Here is an 18,185-nt window from a genome sequence, read left to right as displayed (position 1 = left end):
ATCCCTGCATCCCCCTCACCAATCTTGTTACCCTTCCCTGTACTTGGTGAAGCACATCTACATCCTTCCTAAAAGGAGGCCCCCAGACCAGTACGCAGTACTAAAGGCGTCGCCTGACCATTGCCTTATACAGAGGGACAATCACCTCCTTTTCCCTGCAAGTAAAATTCCTATATACCATTGACAAAACCACATGTTGTTGTTGTTTTTGTTTTTAGGAGCATTAGCAACTAAGGCCATATTGCTCGCGGGATGTGCGGTGGTTATTCCCTAAACTTTCCGCATCCTCCGTATTTGGTGGTCACGTGGCAGTTGGTTTGCATTACACAAAAAAACTTCATATCTGACTGCGCAATTACTCCCAGGTCGTTTTCATTTTCTACCACTTTAAGTGTAGTTCCACACAGTTGGTACGTGTCTCTGGGGTTACATCTACCCATATGCAGTACTTTGCATTTGTCAAGGATAAACTTCAGTTCTTACTTCTCAGCCGTTCTGCCCAAATTTTCTAGATCCTCTTGCATAGCATACTGCCATTACTGTCATTAACAACCCTGCCAACCTTTGTATCTATCAACTGCAAAGTTCGGCCCTAAGCCAGTTGTATCTTCATCAATATTATTGATAAATAAACAAAACAACAGTGGATTCAACAATGAACCCTGTGGGACTCCACAAATAACATTAGTCCACTAGGAGCAGCGCCCATTGATTATCACCCTCTGTCTTCTCCCACTCAACCATCCTTTTATCCATTATAGCAATTTACCTTAATACCATTCTGTTACAATCTGTACAGTAGTCTTCCATGCGCAACAGTATTTCCTATCAGTCATTTTGCTTTTATAAGGTAACATACTGTGAATTTTTGAAGTTGAGAGTTCGAATACATAAGATGTGGCTTTGAGTTTTTACATCCAATTCGTGCTTTAAATAAATTCATTTTTTAAATTCGCCAGTTTACTGGTTTAATATTTAATAGGTGGGGCTACTGTTGTTGCTAAGTTCTAGCGTAACAAATATTTCTTCCGATCGCGTATGTTTCATAGTATTCAATTTGAATTCAGGGAAGGATGGATTTCCTACAGCTAACGAATTCGATTCATTTATGAAATCTTTTTAAATTCCAGTTAATAGAAAGATCTACTTTACTTCAGTTAATCTGGTTCTTGTGATGTAACCGCCTCGTTAATGCGTTCTGTGATCTTAAAAATGAGAATTTGCATGGTGAGCATTATTTTACACCTATATATTTGCAAAGCAGAATTTCAAAATACAGTAGAAAAAAATACAGTAGAACCCGGATAAGAAGTTTTCCGAGGGACTCCAGGTTGAGAACTTGTTATCCGGGAAAACTTCTTAGAAGGAAAAAGACCTAAGGGTATGAAATATTAACTACACAAATGAAAATGAATTCAGACACAGCATGGGTTTGTTAAGGGAGAGTCTTGTCTGACAAATTTGATAGGATATTATTGGTTACAAAGGAACTGGATGCAAAAAATAATTTTGATATCATATATTTGGATTTCAGGAACGCTTTTGACACTGTTGCACATGGAAGACTATTGTACAAATTGCAGCAGAATGGTATTAGCGGTAAGTTGCTACAATGGATAAAAGGATGGTTAAGTGGGAGAAGACAGAGGGTGGTAATCAATGGGTGCTGCTCTTCTTGGACTAATGTTATTAGTGGAGTCCCACAGGGTTCGGTGTTAGGTACACTGTTGTTTTGTATATTTATCAGTGATATTGATGAAGGTATATCAGGCTTAATGTCGAAGATTGCAGATGATACAAAGGTTGGCAGGGTTGTTAATGACAGTAATGGCAGTGTGCTACTGCAAAAGGATCTAGATAATTTGGGCAGATGGGCTAAGAAGTAGCAACTGAAGTTTAACCTTGACAAATGCAAAGTACTGCATATGGGTAGAAGTAACCCCAGAGAAATGTACCAACTGTGTGGTACTACACTTAAGGTGGTAGAAAATGAAAAATACCTGGGAGTAATTGTGCAGTCAGATATGAAGTTTTCTGAGCAGTGCAGACAGGGCAGGTCATGGGGTTTAGTCAATGATATATAGGAATTTTGCTAGCAGGGAAAAGGTGATTATCCCTCTGTATAAGGCAATGGTCAGGCCACGCCTTGAGTACTGCATACAGGTCTGGAGGCCTTATTTTAGGAAGGATGTAGATTTACTTGAGCATGTACAGAGAAGGGCAACAAGATTGGTGAGGGGAATGAAAGGATCCTCTTACCAAGAGAGGCTTAATTTCTGCAAATTGCAGTGGCTGGAGACTAGGCACCTGCGCGGTGATCTGATTGAGGTATATAAGGCCTTGAATGGGTTGAGCACGCTGAATTCTGATGGGATCCTTCCACTTGTTCAGATTACGAACCTAAGGGGGCATAAATTCAAATTAAGAAAAGACATGTAGAATAGATGCGGAAATTTGCCTTTAGCCAGCGGGTGGTTAATTGCTGGAACAAACATCCATCTGTCGTTGTGGAAATTGACAGGTTGAATAAATTTAAGGAGGAACTGGACAAGCATTTAGAGGCAGTGGTGTGATTTTTTTTTTTTTTTTTTTTTTTTTGGCTCATGCTGCATACGCTCATACACTTGCTTTCTTGCATCACATGCCACTACTACTAAACAGTGGTTTAACTGCTGATGATCCTGCTCAGGTAGCTAACAAACTAAATGAATATTTTGCATCAACATTCACACATGGAGTTATTCAGCGAGGGGAATGCTAGAGGTATATTCAACTCTGGCAGTAAAAAAAAACTACATAATCTTGTAATAACTGAGAGCAATTTGGAGGAGAAATTGTTGAAGATAAATACAAGAAACGCACCTGTGATGAATGGGATCTATCCAGTTATAGTGAAGGAGGCAGCAAAGGAAGTAAGCAAACCCTTAGCCATAATTATGAGAGCTTCCTTGGACTCAGGGGAAGTACCCATGGTCTGGAGATGTGCAAACGTGACCCCAATTCACAAAGGAGGATCAAAGGACGACACAAGTAATTATAGACCTTTTAGTTTAACTTCTGTTTCCGGAAAATTAACGGAGGCACTGGTTAAAGAAGCACTACAGAATCATCTAGACAAGACTTCAGTTATAGCTCAGACACAGCATAGTTTTGATAAGGGGAAGTCTTGCCTGACCAATTTGATTGGATACTATGATGCAGTCACAAAAGAACTGGATGCAGGGAATAACTTTGATATTATATACTTGGATCTTAAAAAGGCTTTTGATACTGTTGCACATGGGAGACTGCTGCACAAATTGGAGCAGGGTGGCATTGGGGGCAAAATGCTGCTATGGATGAAGGGGTGGTTGAGGGGGAGAAGACAGAGTGGTAATCAATGGACACAGCTCATCATGGAATAATGTTATTAGTGGAGTCCCTCAAGGTTCAGTATTGTGTCCATTATTGTTTTCTGTATTTATAAATGATATTGATGATGGTATATCGGGATTAATGTCTAAGTTTGCAGACGATACGAAGTTTGGCAGGGTTGTCAAGGACACTACTGACACTATGCTGCTGCAACAGGATCTGGAAAGGTTGAGCAGATGGGCTGAGAGGTGTCAAATGAAGTTTAACATTGACAAATGTAAAGTACTACATATGGGAAACAACAACCCCAGAGCAACATATGAACTCTGTGGTACTACACTGACAGTGGTAGAGAATGAAAGGGACCTGGGGGTGGTTGTGCAGGCAGATATGAAGTTTTCTGACCAGTGCAGACGGGCTGCAAGAGTAGCTCATGGTGTAATGTCGATGATATATAGGAATTTCTCTAGCAGGGATAAGGAGGTGATTATTCCCTTGTACTGTATAAGACAATGGTCAGGCCACAGCTAGAGTACTGTATACAGGTCTGGAGGCCTCATTTCAAGAAGGATGTAGAGATGCTGGAACGAGTACAGAGAAGGGCAACAAGATTAGTGAATGGATCAAAGATGTGCTCTTACGAAGAAAGGCTTAAGTTTTGCAAATTACAGTGTCTGGAGACTAGGCACCAGCGAGGTGATCTGATAGAGGTGTATAAAGCCTTGAATGGTTTGATCATGCTCAATGCTCATGGGATTCTTCCTCTTGCTCAGAATAATCACCTGAGAGGGCATAAATTCAAATTGAGGAAAGACGGATGTAGGATAGACGTGAGGAAATTTGCCTTTAGCCAGCGGGTGGGTGGTTGGTGGAACAGACTTCCATCCCTTGTCGTGGAAGTTGATAGCCTAAATAGGTTTAAGGCTTAGCTGGACAGGTATTTCAAACGAACAGAGGGGTGAAGTGGAAGTGGTTATTTTTTATTTATTTATTTTATTTTATTATTTTATTTTTTTGGCTGATGCTGCATAAGCTTGCTTTCTTGCATCAAATGCCTCTACTAATGCTAATGCCAAAAAGTTGCTACAATGGATAAAAGGATGGTTGAGGGGGAGAAGACAGAGGGTGGTAATTAATGGGTGCTGCTTTTCATGGACTAATGTTATTAGTGGAGTCCCACAGGGTTCGGTGTGGGGTCCTCTGTTATTTTGTATATTTATCAATGATATTGATGAAGGTATATCAGGCTTAGTGTCGAAGTTTGCAGATGATACAAAGGTTGGCAGGGTTGTTAATGATAGTAATGGCAGTGTGCTACTGCAACAGGATCTAGATAATTTGGGCAGATGGGCTAAGAAGTGGCAACTGAAGTTTAACCTTGACAAATGCAAAGTACTGCATATAGGTAGGAGTAACCCCAGAGAAACGAACGAACTGTGTGGTACTACACTTTTTAGCATTAGCATTAGTAGAGGCATTTGATGCAAGAAAGCAAGCTAAAAAGCCATCAGAAAAAAAAAAAAAAGAAAAAGTAACATAAATAAATAAAAAATAACCACTTCCACTTCACCCCTCTGTTCGCTCGAAATACCTGTCCAGCTGAGCCTTAAACTTATTTAGGCTATCAACTTCCACGATAAGGGATCGAAGTCGGTTCCACCTACCAACCACCCGCTGGCCAAAGGCAAATTTCCGCACATCTATCCTACATCTGTCTTTCCTCAATTTGAATTTATGCCCTCTCAGGTGATTATTCTGAGCAAGAGGAAGAATCCCATCAGCATTGAGCATGCCCAACCATTCAAGGCTTTGTACACCTCTATCAGATCACCTCGCTGGTGCTTAGTTTCCAGACACTGTAATTCGCAAAACTTAAGCCTTTCTTCGTAAGAGCACCCCTTCGTCCCATTCATACAGTCCTCCTATACGGTACTGTAGGTGTGGCCTGACCATTGCCTTATACAAGGGAATAATCACCTCCTTATCCCTGTTAGAAAAATTCCTATATATCATTGACAATACACCATGAGCTACTCTTGCAGCCCGTCTGCACTGCTCAGAGAACTTCATATCTTTCTGCACAACCATCCCCAGGTCCCTTTCATTCTCTACCACTGTCAGTGTAGTATAACAGAGTTGATACGTTGCTCTGTTGTTGCTGTTTCCCATATGTAGTACTTTTCATTTGTCAATGTTAAACTTCATTTGCCACCTCGAAGCCCATCTGCTCAACCTTTCCAAATCCTGTTGCAGCAGCATAGTGTCAGTAGTGTCCTTGACAACCCTGCCAACCTTCGTATCGTCTGCAAACTTGGACATTAAGCGTGATATACCATCATCAATATCATTTATAAATACAGAAAACAATAAAGGACCCAATACTGAACCCTGAGGGACTCTACTAATAACATTAGTCCACGATGAGCAGTGTCCATTGATTACCACTCTCTGTCTTCTCCCCCTCAACCACCCCTTTATCCATAGCAGCAATTTGCCTCCAATGCCACACTGCTCCAATTTGTGCAGCAGTCTTCCATGTGCAACAGTATCAAAAGCCTTTCTAAGATCCAAGTATATAATATCAAAGTTATTCCCTGCATCCAGTTCTTTTGTGACTGCATCATAGTATCCAATCAAATTGGTCAGGCAAGACTTCCCCTTAACAAAACCATGCTGTGTCCTAGCTATAACTGAAGTCTTGTCTAGATGATCCTGCAGTGCTTCTTTAACCAGTGCCTCCATTAATTTTCCGGGAACAGAAGTTAAACTCACAGGTCTATAATTACTTGTGTCAGCCTTTGATCCTCCTTTGTGAATTGGGGTCACATTTGCACATCTCCAGTCCATGGGTACCTCCCCTGAGTCCAAGGAAGCTCTCATAATTATGGCTAAGGGTTTGCTTACTTCCTTTGCTGCCTTCTTTAATATAACTGGATAGATCCCATTCACCCCAGGTGCCTTTCTTGTGTTTATCTTCAACAATTTCTCCTCCACTTTGCTCTCAGTTATTACAAGATTCTCTAGCTTACTGCTAGAGTTGAATACACCTCTGGCATTCCCCTCGCTGAATAACTCCTCATGTGTGAATGTCGATGCCAAATATTCATTTAGTTTGTTAGCTACTGAGCAGGGTCATCAACAGTTGACCCATCGATATCAAGTTGACCAATCTGATTCATCCCCTTCCTTCTAGAGTTTACATAAGTAAAGAACTCTTTGCTGTTTTTCTACGCATCCCTTGCCAAGGATCTCTCGTAATCTGCCTTCGCCTGCCTAACCTCCTTTGTAACTTGGTTACAGATCAACTTATATCTATCATAGGCGTCTGTGTCACGTGTTAATTTGTATGTATCCCATGCATTTTTCTTCTCTGCCATATGCCTGATTAGTTCATCTGACATCCATTTAGGCCTAAACCTTGAACAATATTTCTTAGTTGGTATGTAAAGCCTAGTTGCTTCCAAGATAAGTTCTTTGAATGCTTCCCATTTTGAATTTGCTGTTGGCAATATCATCAGTTGATCCCACTGTATAGAATTTAAATACTGTCTCAGTCCATTGTTGTCGCCTTTACGAAAGCAATACTCCTTCTCTTTACCCCTAATGGTTGTTACCTCTTTGAGTAACTCCCACTTCAGGACACTGTGATCACTGCCACCTAGTGGTTCATTTATCTAAAGATTCTTAATGGATGAAGAATTACTACTGATAATCAAATCAAGAGTATTACTCCCCCTAGTTGCCTCCCGAACATGCTGATGTAGAAAACAATCATCCAATAAATCCACAAGAGCCTTGCTACTGTGTGAGTGACCAGCCCCCAAATTCCAGTCAATATCTGGGAAATTAAAATCCCCCATTATAAGACTCTCTGATTTACTGGCCCACTCTATTTCTCTGAACAGTTTCTTATTATACTCATCAGAGTCATTAGGCCTATAGCACACTCCTACTCTCAATTTTGATCTCCCAATGCTTATGTCACACCAAACTGACTCGACAATGCACTTTCCAGCGATGTCGACTGGCTTCACTTCCGTGGATTTTATGTGTTTTATAACTAATAGCATAACCCCTCCTCCCTTCCTATCCTGTCTATCCTTTCTGTAGACATTGTACTCCACAAATTTGAGTTCTGCATTCCTTATATCTGTGTGACACCACGTCTCTGAAATCCCCACAATATCTGCCTTTGATGTTTTGAGCAATACCTCAAATTCATGAAATTTATTTACCAAACTCCTAGCATTGGTGTACAGGCAAGTATACATGCACCTGTTCTTTTTCTTAGCTACCCTAACACAACCCATGTGTTTACTTGTACCCCAATGATTCCCAGCAGTCTCTGAAATATCCTGTCTTATTTTCCAGGCTGCGGCTCATTCCAATAGAAGCAGTGCAAGAATCACTTTCACCTCCTCCAGTGGCTACTGTTAATCTATTAGTCCTTGTATCCCCCCAATCTAGCAGTTTTCCGACCCACCTAACACTGCCTCGATAGCATCAGCAAACATTCTTGCACCCTTTCTGTTTAAGTGTATCCCATCCCTGTAGAAGCACTCTCTCCTGTTAACAAGTACAGACCAGGCTGAAAAAAATTCTACCCCTTGAGCCCTGCACAATCTTTCCAGGGCCGAATTGATTGACAGGGCTCTCATCATATACTCCCTCCTATCGTGTCTGGGCAAAATTGCAGACACTTTCAATTTCAACCCTAATTCACGGCTTTTTTTTCATCAGTGACCTGTACTTGTCAAGTAATTCCGCCGGTCTTCTACTCGTAATATCATTAGTCCCTACATGTACAACTATATCACCTTTTGTGCCCTTAAAAGATGATATCCGCTCTACAATGTCATAAACTTTTACCCCTGGCAGACATACCCTGGTCTTGTTCCACCTATTCTTTTTACAAAGCATGTTTCCCGTTTCCCTGACAATAGAGTCACCAACAACTACTAGTTCCTTTGGGACCAGCGCATTCTGCCTTGGGGGTTGCCGGTGTGTTGCGCGATGACCAAGTGCAAGCTCTGGCATTGGTGTGGGCAGCTGAGAGCTTGATGGGCCCCTCACTTGTAATCCTTCGAGGGCATCCACCCTGTCCTTCAAGCTCTCATATAGGCCCATAACAACGCTGAGTTGTCACCTGATCTCCTTACACTCCTTGCATCGCACACATACAAAGACATCCCTCATGGCAGTATCATGTCCCATACTTGACTGCTCCGCAAACATCAAGCAAATAGTGCATCTTAAAAGGCTGTGATTCAGAGGACAACTGCCCCCCCTCAGTTCTCCCCTGGGCCCCAGCATTCCCATTAGCTTGATCCTTTTGCTTTGCTGCTCTGGTTTGAGTCATGATCTAGATTTACTTTCAATAAAATTTCAATTTCTGTACAAAATTAAATCCTAAACTTGTATCCAAACACAGTTATAACGCTATATTTATGTTTCAGTAACGAGTGTTATCTACGAAATATTTATGTTTCAGATAACGAATATTATCTACGGAATATTTATGTTTCAGTAACAAGTGTTATCTACGAAATATTTACGTTTCAGTAACGAGTGTTATCTACGAAATATTTATGTTTCAGTAACGAGTGTTATCTACGAAATCCCTTTATATGACTTCAGTATCAAGTTATGTATTAATTATTTATTTTTACTAATTATTTATGTTACGTAACCTAAGTGGTTATATGTATAGTTAAAAGTACAATTTAATTGCCATTGAAGTTCGACAAGATTATTAGATTTTACTGATTAATTTTCCCGTAACCATGGCGGATATTTACGAACAGTAAACACTTGTATTTGATACCCTTTCCGATACTATGTAATACCTACAAAATCTCTATCTAAGTTACTTTAAACTTAAGTACCGTAATAGGAATATAAAGCTACTCTAGAAAATAAGTTAATATGTCAATTTAAACTAATAAAGCAGAAAATAAATCAGAAAAAACTTCTCTGTTCCAAGAGCAGCAGAAAGGCACGTCCGCACCAGCAACCTCGTCCTCCGTTAAGGTGGTAGAAAATGAAAAAGACCTGGGAGTAATTGTGCAGTCAGATCTGAAGTTTTCTGAGCAATGCAGACAGGCTGCCAGGGCAGGTCATGGTATTTTGTCAATGATATATAGGAATTTTGCTTGCAGGGAAAAGGAGGTGATTGTCTCTCTGTATAAGGCAATGGTCAGGCCACGCCTTGAGTACTACGTACAGATCTGGAGGCCTCATTTTAGGAAGGATGTAGATTTGCTTGAGCGTGTACAGAGAAGGGCAGCAAGATTGGTGAGGGGAATGAAAGGATCCTCTTACCAAGAGAGGCTTAAGTTCTGTGAATTGCAGTGGCTGGAGACTAGGCACCTGTGTGGTGATCTGATTGAGGTGTATAAGGCCTTGAATGGGTTGAGCATGCTGAATTCTGATGGGATCCTTCTACTTGTTCAGATTAGGAACCTAAGGGGACATAAATTCAAATTAAGAAAAGACAGATATGCGGAAATAGATGTGCGGAAATTTGCCTTTAGCCAGTGGGTGGTTAATTGCTGGAGCAAACTTCCATCTGTCGTTGTGGAAGTTGATTGGTTAAATAAATTTAAGGAGGAACTGGACAGGCATTTGGAGGGAATGGTGTGTTTTTTTTTTTTTTTTTGGCTGATGCTGCATAAACTCATTCACTTGCTTTCTTGCATCGCATGCCACTACTACTACTACTATTTATGGAAATAAAAGAATTATTTTAATTTAAATAGAAGAAATAAAAAATTATTTGAAGAAGTGAATAATTACTTCAACTGATAATTAAGAAATATTGCATACAAAAACTATGCTTATTCGTAAATAAATACGACAAATTGAATCTGGACATATCAAATTATTGTTTATACGAACTGCTGAAAGAATAGAAATGTTAGAACCCTTAATTAAAAAAAAAAAAAAAAAAAAATTGAATCGTAATTTTAATTTAGAATAAATTCACTTAATTAGAAAGAATTTTAGCTAAAATAAATAACTAGAGAAAATTTATTTTGAATTGTCTATTCACGAAGAATGTAAAGGAGAATAAAAAAAATGGAGCGAAAAAGTCAAACTGCCTGAATGGTAATAATAATAATAAATTTTTATAAAAAAATTATAAGTTCTGTTAAAAAACTAACAGAGTTGGTTGCCGGAAGAGAACTGTCTTTTCTGAGCAAGAGGAATCATACTGATGACCTGGTTATTGGCAGTGATTCTTCATGCGTTAAGAATCTGCAGATAAAGGACTCACTGGGTAGCAGTGATCACGGTACACTAATGTGGAATTTAATTAATTTTATAACTACAGCAGGCCCCCCGTTATAATGCGGTTCGCTTTACGCAGATTCGCTACAACGCTGTTCTTATATTTATAACCCATATCTGACTATAACGCTGTCACAGATCACTATAACGCTCTTTTACAGATTGCATTTTTGGCATATTGAACGAAATCGTTTCATTTGATGGAGTTGATATCTTGAAAATGAATAGCAAAACAGCATTAAAACGTTTCCCACGCCGACTTGAGAAATTTTTCCCCGCTCAGAGAAATTTTCTCACACGCTAATTTAATTGCAGTACAGTGACTTGTTACATAGTTCTGAGATTAACATTTTAAAAAATGATCAAGTATATTGATTGTAATATTTGTGTTATATGCATTTATCTGAAGTCTAGTCATCACTCAGTACAGTATTAGACATCGTGCGTAACGGACAGTTTACTTTAACATTGTATCCTAATTAATGCAACCAACGCAGTTACATTTTCGAAGAGTTAATAATGGATGATAAGGATGAAAAAGCAATGTCTGGGTGTAGTACGAAGACTATAAATTTAAGAAAATGACTGAATTTGAAAATTAAATTAGACATTTTGAAGCGAATCGATTCCGGTCAACGACAAGCGGATGTGTGCCATAATTTAGGACTCGCAAGTTTAAGTGTAAGAACAGTTATAAAAAAATAAAGATTTAATTCTTTATTTTTTTATAATTGTTCCACTGCAAGCAACTAGGGCTAGGCCGACTATTAGGAATGAAATGGAAAGATGTTAACTAATTTTATTGAAGATCATATCCAATGCGGAATTCAGTTAAGTTAAATATTACAAAAAAAAAAAAAAAAAGAGAGAGAGAGATTAGCCAATATGATGATCTGAAGAAAACTCACCTAAAAAAAAAAAAAAATGTGGAACCATTTAAAACTGGTAAGGGCTGGTTGAATAGATTTAAAATCTAGGGAGAAGCCACAAGTGCAGATCAAGGAACCGAAACTTTCAAAAAAGAACTTGTTAAAATTAATGAAAAAGGGCATTGTGAGTTATACTTCACAACAAGTTTATAACATAGATGAAACAGGGCTTTTGTGGAAAAAAATGTCTAAAAGAAGTTTCATATTGAAGGAATAAAAAAAAAACATGCCAGGTTTCAAAGCGGCGAAGAACCGGGTGACTTTATTGTTGGGTGGTAACGCTGTGGGGGATTTAAAATTAATACCCCTTTTAGTTTATTTAGAAGAGGGCCAACCCAAAATCGACACATTTTTCTTGATTAAATTCATCAATTAAATTAAATCAATTAAAATCAATTTAGATCAATTAAATTCATGATTTTAATTGGAATTTTAAGTTTAATTTTGATACGTAAGTAGTTACCACATAGTTATATACGTATAACTATGTTGCCCCTGGAAGACTGATACTGTTGCACATGGAAGACTGATACTGTTGCACATGGAAGACTGCTGCACAAATTGGAGCAGTGTGGCATTGGAAGCAAATTGCTGCTATGGATAAAGGGGTGGTTGAGGGGGAGAAGACAGTGAGTGGTAATCAATGGACACTGCTCATCGTGGACTAATGTTATTAGTGCAGTCCCTCAGGGTTCAGTATTGGGTCCATTATTGTTTTCTGTATTTATAAATGATATTGATGATGGTATATCAAGCTTAATGTCCACGTTTGCAGACGATACAAAGGTTGGCAGGGTTGTCAAGGACACTACTGACACTATGCTACTGCAACAGGATCTGGAAAGGTTGAGCAGATGGGCTGAGAGGTGGCAAATGAAGTTTAACATTGACAAATGTAAAGTACTACATATGGGAAACAGCAACCCCAGAGCAACATATCAACTCTGTGGTACTACACTGACAGTGGTAGAGAATGAAAGGGACCTGGGGGTGGTTGTGCAGGCAGATATGAAGTTTTCTGAGCAGTGCAGACGGGCTGCAAGAGTAGCTCATGGTGTATTGTCGATGATATATAGGAATTTTTCTAGCAGGGATAAGGAGGTGATTATTCCCTTGTATAAGGTAATGGTCAGGCCACACCTAGAGTACTGTATACAAGTCTGGAGGCCTCATTTTAAGAAGGATGTAGAGATGCTGGAACGAGTACAGAGAGATCACCTGAGAGGGCATAAATTCAAATTGAGGAAAGACGGATGTAGGATAGATGTGCGGAAATTTGCCTTTAGTCAGCGGGTAGTTGGTTGGTGGAACAGACTTCCATCCCTTGTCGTGGAAGTTGATAGCCTAAATAGGTTTAAGGCTCAGTTGGACAGGTATTTCAAACGAACAGAGGGGTGAAGTGGAAGTGGTTATTTTTTTATTTATTTATTTATTTTTTTTTTTTGGCTGATGCTGCATAAGCTTGCTTTCTTGCATCAAATGCCTCTAGTAATGCTAATGCTAATACATATGTAATGCAGAATATTTTATATGTACAAATATTTGAATACTGTATTAAATATTTTGACCGACATTCGTGCGCCTTTTCACTACTGTTTATTATTGATTAGGAAATATCCTATGGCACCGAACGCAACTTACAAATACATATGTTACCTTATGGGAATGCGGCGCTCGCTTATCGCGGATTCACTTAGCGCTCTGTTTTTCTGGAACGAATTATCAGCATTAAGCAGGGGTCACCTATGCTGGAAAGTGTAAAGGGAAAGGGTTTTGCTTTCATAAGAGTTGCTACAGTGGTGTCAGACAGTTTTTTAAATTCTATGCAGTAGGACCACCTGCTCTTACCAACAACGAATTCTAAAGGGAAATCATGGAAGTAATCATAGAAGCTATTATGCTTTTCATGCCACTGAAGGAATAGGGTTCAAAGCTTAGACTTAAATGGATGTTAGATGAACTATTGAGATGTGGCAGAGAATAAAAACACATAGGGTGCATGTAAATTAACAGGTGATATAGAAGCCTATGGTACATAAAAATTAGTCTGTAATCAAGTCACAAAAGAAGTTAGGTAAGCTAATGAGGCAGATAACGAGAAGTCTGCCAAAGCACAGCATGAAAGATTTCTGTGCTTTCATTAACAGTATTAACTGGTTGAATCACATTAATCCACTTGATGTCAATGAGTTAACTGCTCAGGTTGCTGAGAAATGAAATTGAATAGCTGTTTTGCCTCTACATTCACACATGAGGAATTATTTAGGGGAGCGGAATGGATGCCAGATGTTTATCAAACTGTAATGGGGAGCTAAATGATTTTGTGTGTCTGAAAGGGAAGTTTAATTGTTGAAGCTCAACATAAAAAAAGGACCTGGAGTGGATGGGATCTATCCAGCTATATTAAAGGAGGCAGCAGAGAAGGTAAATAAACCCTTTGCCATAATTATGAGAGGATCCTTTGATTCTGGGGAGGATCCTGTGGACTAGAGATGTGTGAATGTATCCCCAATTCACCAAGGGAATCAAAAGGTGACATGAGTAAACAGAACTGTTAGCTTAACATCTGTTCAATGGAAAATAATGGAGTCAATGGTTAAAGAAGTAATGCAGGACCATCTAGACAGGAATGCAGTTATCTGCAGGCACAGCTTGTATTTGTAAAGGAGCAGTCTTGTCTAACCAAACTGATTGAATACTATGATGCATTGACCATAGTATCCAATAAAGTGTGGTCCAGTACTATGGTCCACTGTTGCACATAAGACTGCTGTACAAACTGGAGCAATATAATATTGGTGTAGATAACCATATACCCATAATTTAACTACATATGTAGTGTAAAGGCATCGTTTAATTTTATCTCAAATTGCGGCCGCCTTCACACCACGATATCAGGTGTTGCACTACTTCGAAATAAATAACACTCTAGTAGAGGAAGCTACTGTTATTTATTCTCAGTGGGTACCACTGCCCAGATGGCCGTTTCGAAGCTAGTTGGCTTTATCATCTGTGGTCGGGTACCTGCCTGCCCCACCGATGATGAAGCCAATTGATAATGCAAACAATGTCATCACAGTTGCGAAATCGTTCCACAATATGAGAGATTCCAAATGGTGTACATAATGATACGGTATTTGAAGGTTAAATGCACAAGGCATAATATGATATGGGTTTAAATTAAATATATAATATCGGTGTAGATACACCATAGTTATCCATAAATTAGCATTAGCATTAGTAGAGGCATTTGATGCAAGAAAGCAAGCTTATGCAGCATCAGCCAAAAAAAAAAAAAAAAAAACCACTTCCACTTCACCTCTCTGTTCGTTCAAAATACCTGTCCAGCTGAGCCTTAAACTTATTTAGGCTATCAACCTCCACCACAAGGAATGGAAGTCTGTTCCACCAACCAACCACCCGCTGGCTAAAGGCAAATTTCCGCACATCTATCCTACATCTGTCTTTCCTCAATTTGAATTTATGCCCTCTCAGGTGATTATTCTGAGCTAGACGAAGAATCCCATCAGCATTGAGCATGCTTAAACCATTCAAGGCTTTATACACCTCTATCAGATCACCTCGCTGGTGCCTAGTCTCCAGACACTGTAATTTGCAAAACTTAAGCCTTTCTTCGTAAGAGCACCCCTTTGTTCCATTCACTTATCTTGTTGCCCTTCTCTGTACTCGTTCCAGCAGCTCTACATCCTTCTTGAAATGAGGCCTCCAGACCTGTATACAGTACTCTAGGTGTGGCCTGACCATCGCCTTATACAATGGAATAATCACCTCCTTATCCCTGCTGGAAAAATTCCTGTATATCATTGACAATACTCCATGAGCTACTCTTGCAGCCCGTCTGCACTGCTCAGAGAACTTCATATCTGCCTGCACAACCACCCCCCAAGTCCCTTTCATTCTCTACCACTGTCAGCGTTGTACCACAGAGTTGATACGTTGCTCTGGGGTTGCTGTTTCCCATGTGTAGTACTTTACATTTGTCAATGTTAAACTTCATTTGCCACCTCTCAGCCCATCTGCTCAACCTTTCCAGATCCTGTTGCAGCAGCATAGTGTCAGTAGTGTCCTTGACAACCCTGCCAACCTTTGTATCGTCTGCAAACTTGGACATTAATCCCGATATACCATCATCAATATCATTTATAAATACAGAAAACAATAATGGACCCAACACTGAGCCCTGAGGGACTCCACTAATAACATCAGTCCACGATGAGCAGTGTCCATTGATTACCACTCTCTGTCTTCTCCCCCTCAACCACCCCTTTATCCATAGCAGCAATTTGCCTCCAATGTCACACTGCTCCAATTTGTGTAGCAGTCTTCCATGTGCAACAGTATCAAAAGCCTTTCTAAGATCCAAGTATATAATATCAAAGTTATTCCCTGCATCCAGTTCTTTTGTGACTGCATCATAGTATCCAATCAAGTTGGTCAGGCAAGACTTCCCCTTAACAAAACCATGCTGTGTCTGAGCTATAACTGAAGTCTTGTCTAAATGATCCTGCAGTGCTTCTTTAACCAGTGCCTCCATTAATTTTCCTGGAACAGAAGTTAAGCTCACAGGTCTATAATTACTTGTGTCAGCCTTTGATCCTCCTTTGTGAATTTGGGTCACATTTGCACTAAATACACCAAAGTTTACCAAAAAATAGTTTATACACCATAGTTTACCCAAAAAAAACTGGCATTTCTCATATTGTGGAATGATTTTGCAACTGTGATGGCATGTTTGCATTATCAGGGTACCTGCCAACTAGCTTTTTTTTAACGGCCGTCTGGGTGGTGGTACCTACTGAGAATAAATAACAGTAGTTCCTCTACTAGAGAAGCATTATTTATTCGAAGTAGTGCAATACTTTACACTACATGTAGTTAAATCTATGAGTAAACTATGGCTTATCTACACCGATATTATATAGTTAATTTAAACCCATATCATATTATGCATTGCGAATTTAATCCTCAAAAAACAGGAGCAATGTGGCATTAAGAGCAAGTTACTGTTATGGATAAAGTTGAGTGGAAGAAGACAGAATAGTTATCAATGTTCAATCCACTTTACTTTTATTAATATTATTAGTTCAGTACACCATTGTTCAGTGCTTGGCCCATTCTTTTCGTTATTTATTAATGATATTGATGAAGGTATATCAGGCTTAATGCCTAAATTTGCAGGTGATACAAAAGTTTGCTGAGTGGTTAATGACAGTGATCATGGTGAGCTACTGCAACAAGATCTAGGAAAATTAGGTCGATGGGCTGAGAAGTGGCAGTTGAAGTTCTGCATATGGGTAGCAGTAATCCCAGAATAACTTATCAACTGTGTGTTACTACACTCAGAGTAGTGGAAAATGAAAAAGAACTGGGGGTAGTTGTGCATGCAGATATGAAATTCTCTGGACAGTGCAGACAGGCTGCCAGGTCAGCTCATGGAGTTTTGTCAATGATATACAGAAACTTTGCTAGCAGGGATAAGGAGATAACAATAGTCTTTTCTATTGGGTAAGTGTTACTTATGAAAAGTGTGAACGACTCCCAACTCATGGAGGACTTCATAGTATGAGATTAATGTAAAGATACCTCAATAATATACCTTCTGTTGATTCAGCTGCTATAGACATGATTCCTTGGTAATAAATTATATGCAGTTGAATTTATCTGCAATTTTGTCTTGTGCTATAAAAATATTTGTTTTAGATAATGTCTTTTGAAATAATGATGTTTTGTTATACCTTGTTTTCTTACAGACAAGGGATATTAGTGTTGGTTTTGTTCAGTCAGAATGATCTGAGAGAAACATATATGGAGAACAGTAAGAATTGTAACTTCCTCAATGTTGCCAAAAGAGTGATTAAATTGTTGGCATCTGGGAAAATAAAGCCAACATCAGAATCTGATCATTATGAAGAAGTAGAATTTGGTGAGTTAGAAAAATCTGAGTTTTCAAATAACTTCAAATTTAAAGTACAAAAATAACCATAATTAACCATATATCCAGATTTATTTAGTTAGACCACAGGGATGACCCAAATATGACAGAAGCCATTGCTATTGGAACGGGCAAGAAGCTTAGTGAATTATGCACAGCTAATCTACAAAGGAATGATATCAGGTTGTTAATCTATTATTATGTGCTGATTGTTAGTTTTAGAGTAATCACACTAACTCAGTAAACAATTTCAATAAATTGGTAAAATTCGGGGTTGTTAAAATTAAAGTATCCCTATGTAGAGGGCTCTGTAGCAAGTTGTAAGGCTCGTACTGAAGATAAATTTGGACAACAGGTACAATAAAGAATGCACTTGCCATTTATTGGGAAAAAAAAATTAGTTACAAAATTTGTCACTGTATAGCGTGTAACTATCTTAGTTACAATTATGCAAATAACTTAGAATATTTGCATAATCGTAAGTTATTGCCACAGCTCCACTACTCAGCTCTACTGTACTGTATAAAAGCAAAGCAGCTCTTCAAAATCATACAGTAGGTGTTTACCTGCACTACAGCAGCAATGCCAACAATGTTGCAGTACACGCTTCTTGATTAGACCGGGGTTCGAGCCCGTCACCACCAAATACGGAGGATGCG

General features: G+C 39.0%; 1 protein-coding gene across 1 annotated transcript in view; it reads left to right on the top strand.

Moving 5' to 3' along the window:
• Positions 1 to 1,113: 1,113 nt before the first annotated feature.
• Positions 1,114 to 18,185, top strand: part of LOC150089665 (uncharacterized) — a 123,596-nt gene continuing 106,524 nt past the window's right edge. The window contains exons 1-2 of the mRNA XM_090390068.1: positions 1,114 to 1,227; positions 17,345 to 17,517. Of these exons, the coding sequence (XP_090246194.1) occupies positions 17,400 to 17,517 (118 nt within the window). The 5' untranslated portion in view covers positions 1,114 to 1,227; positions 17,345 to 17,399. The remainder of the gene's footprint in view (positions 1,228 to 17,344; positions 17,518 to 18,185) is intronic.

Source organism: Mastigoproctus giganteus, chromosome 2 (assembly GCF_048544385.1).
Source record: "Mastigoproctus giganteus isolate SK-2022 chromosome 2, ASM4854438v1, whole genome shotgun sequence".
NCBI lineage: Eukaryota > Metazoa > Arthropoda > Arachnida > Uropygi > Thelyphonidae > Mastigoproctus > Mastigoproctus giganteus.
Note: the sequence above shows the minus strand (reverse complement) of the source record. Positions and strands in the feature narration are given on the sequence as shown.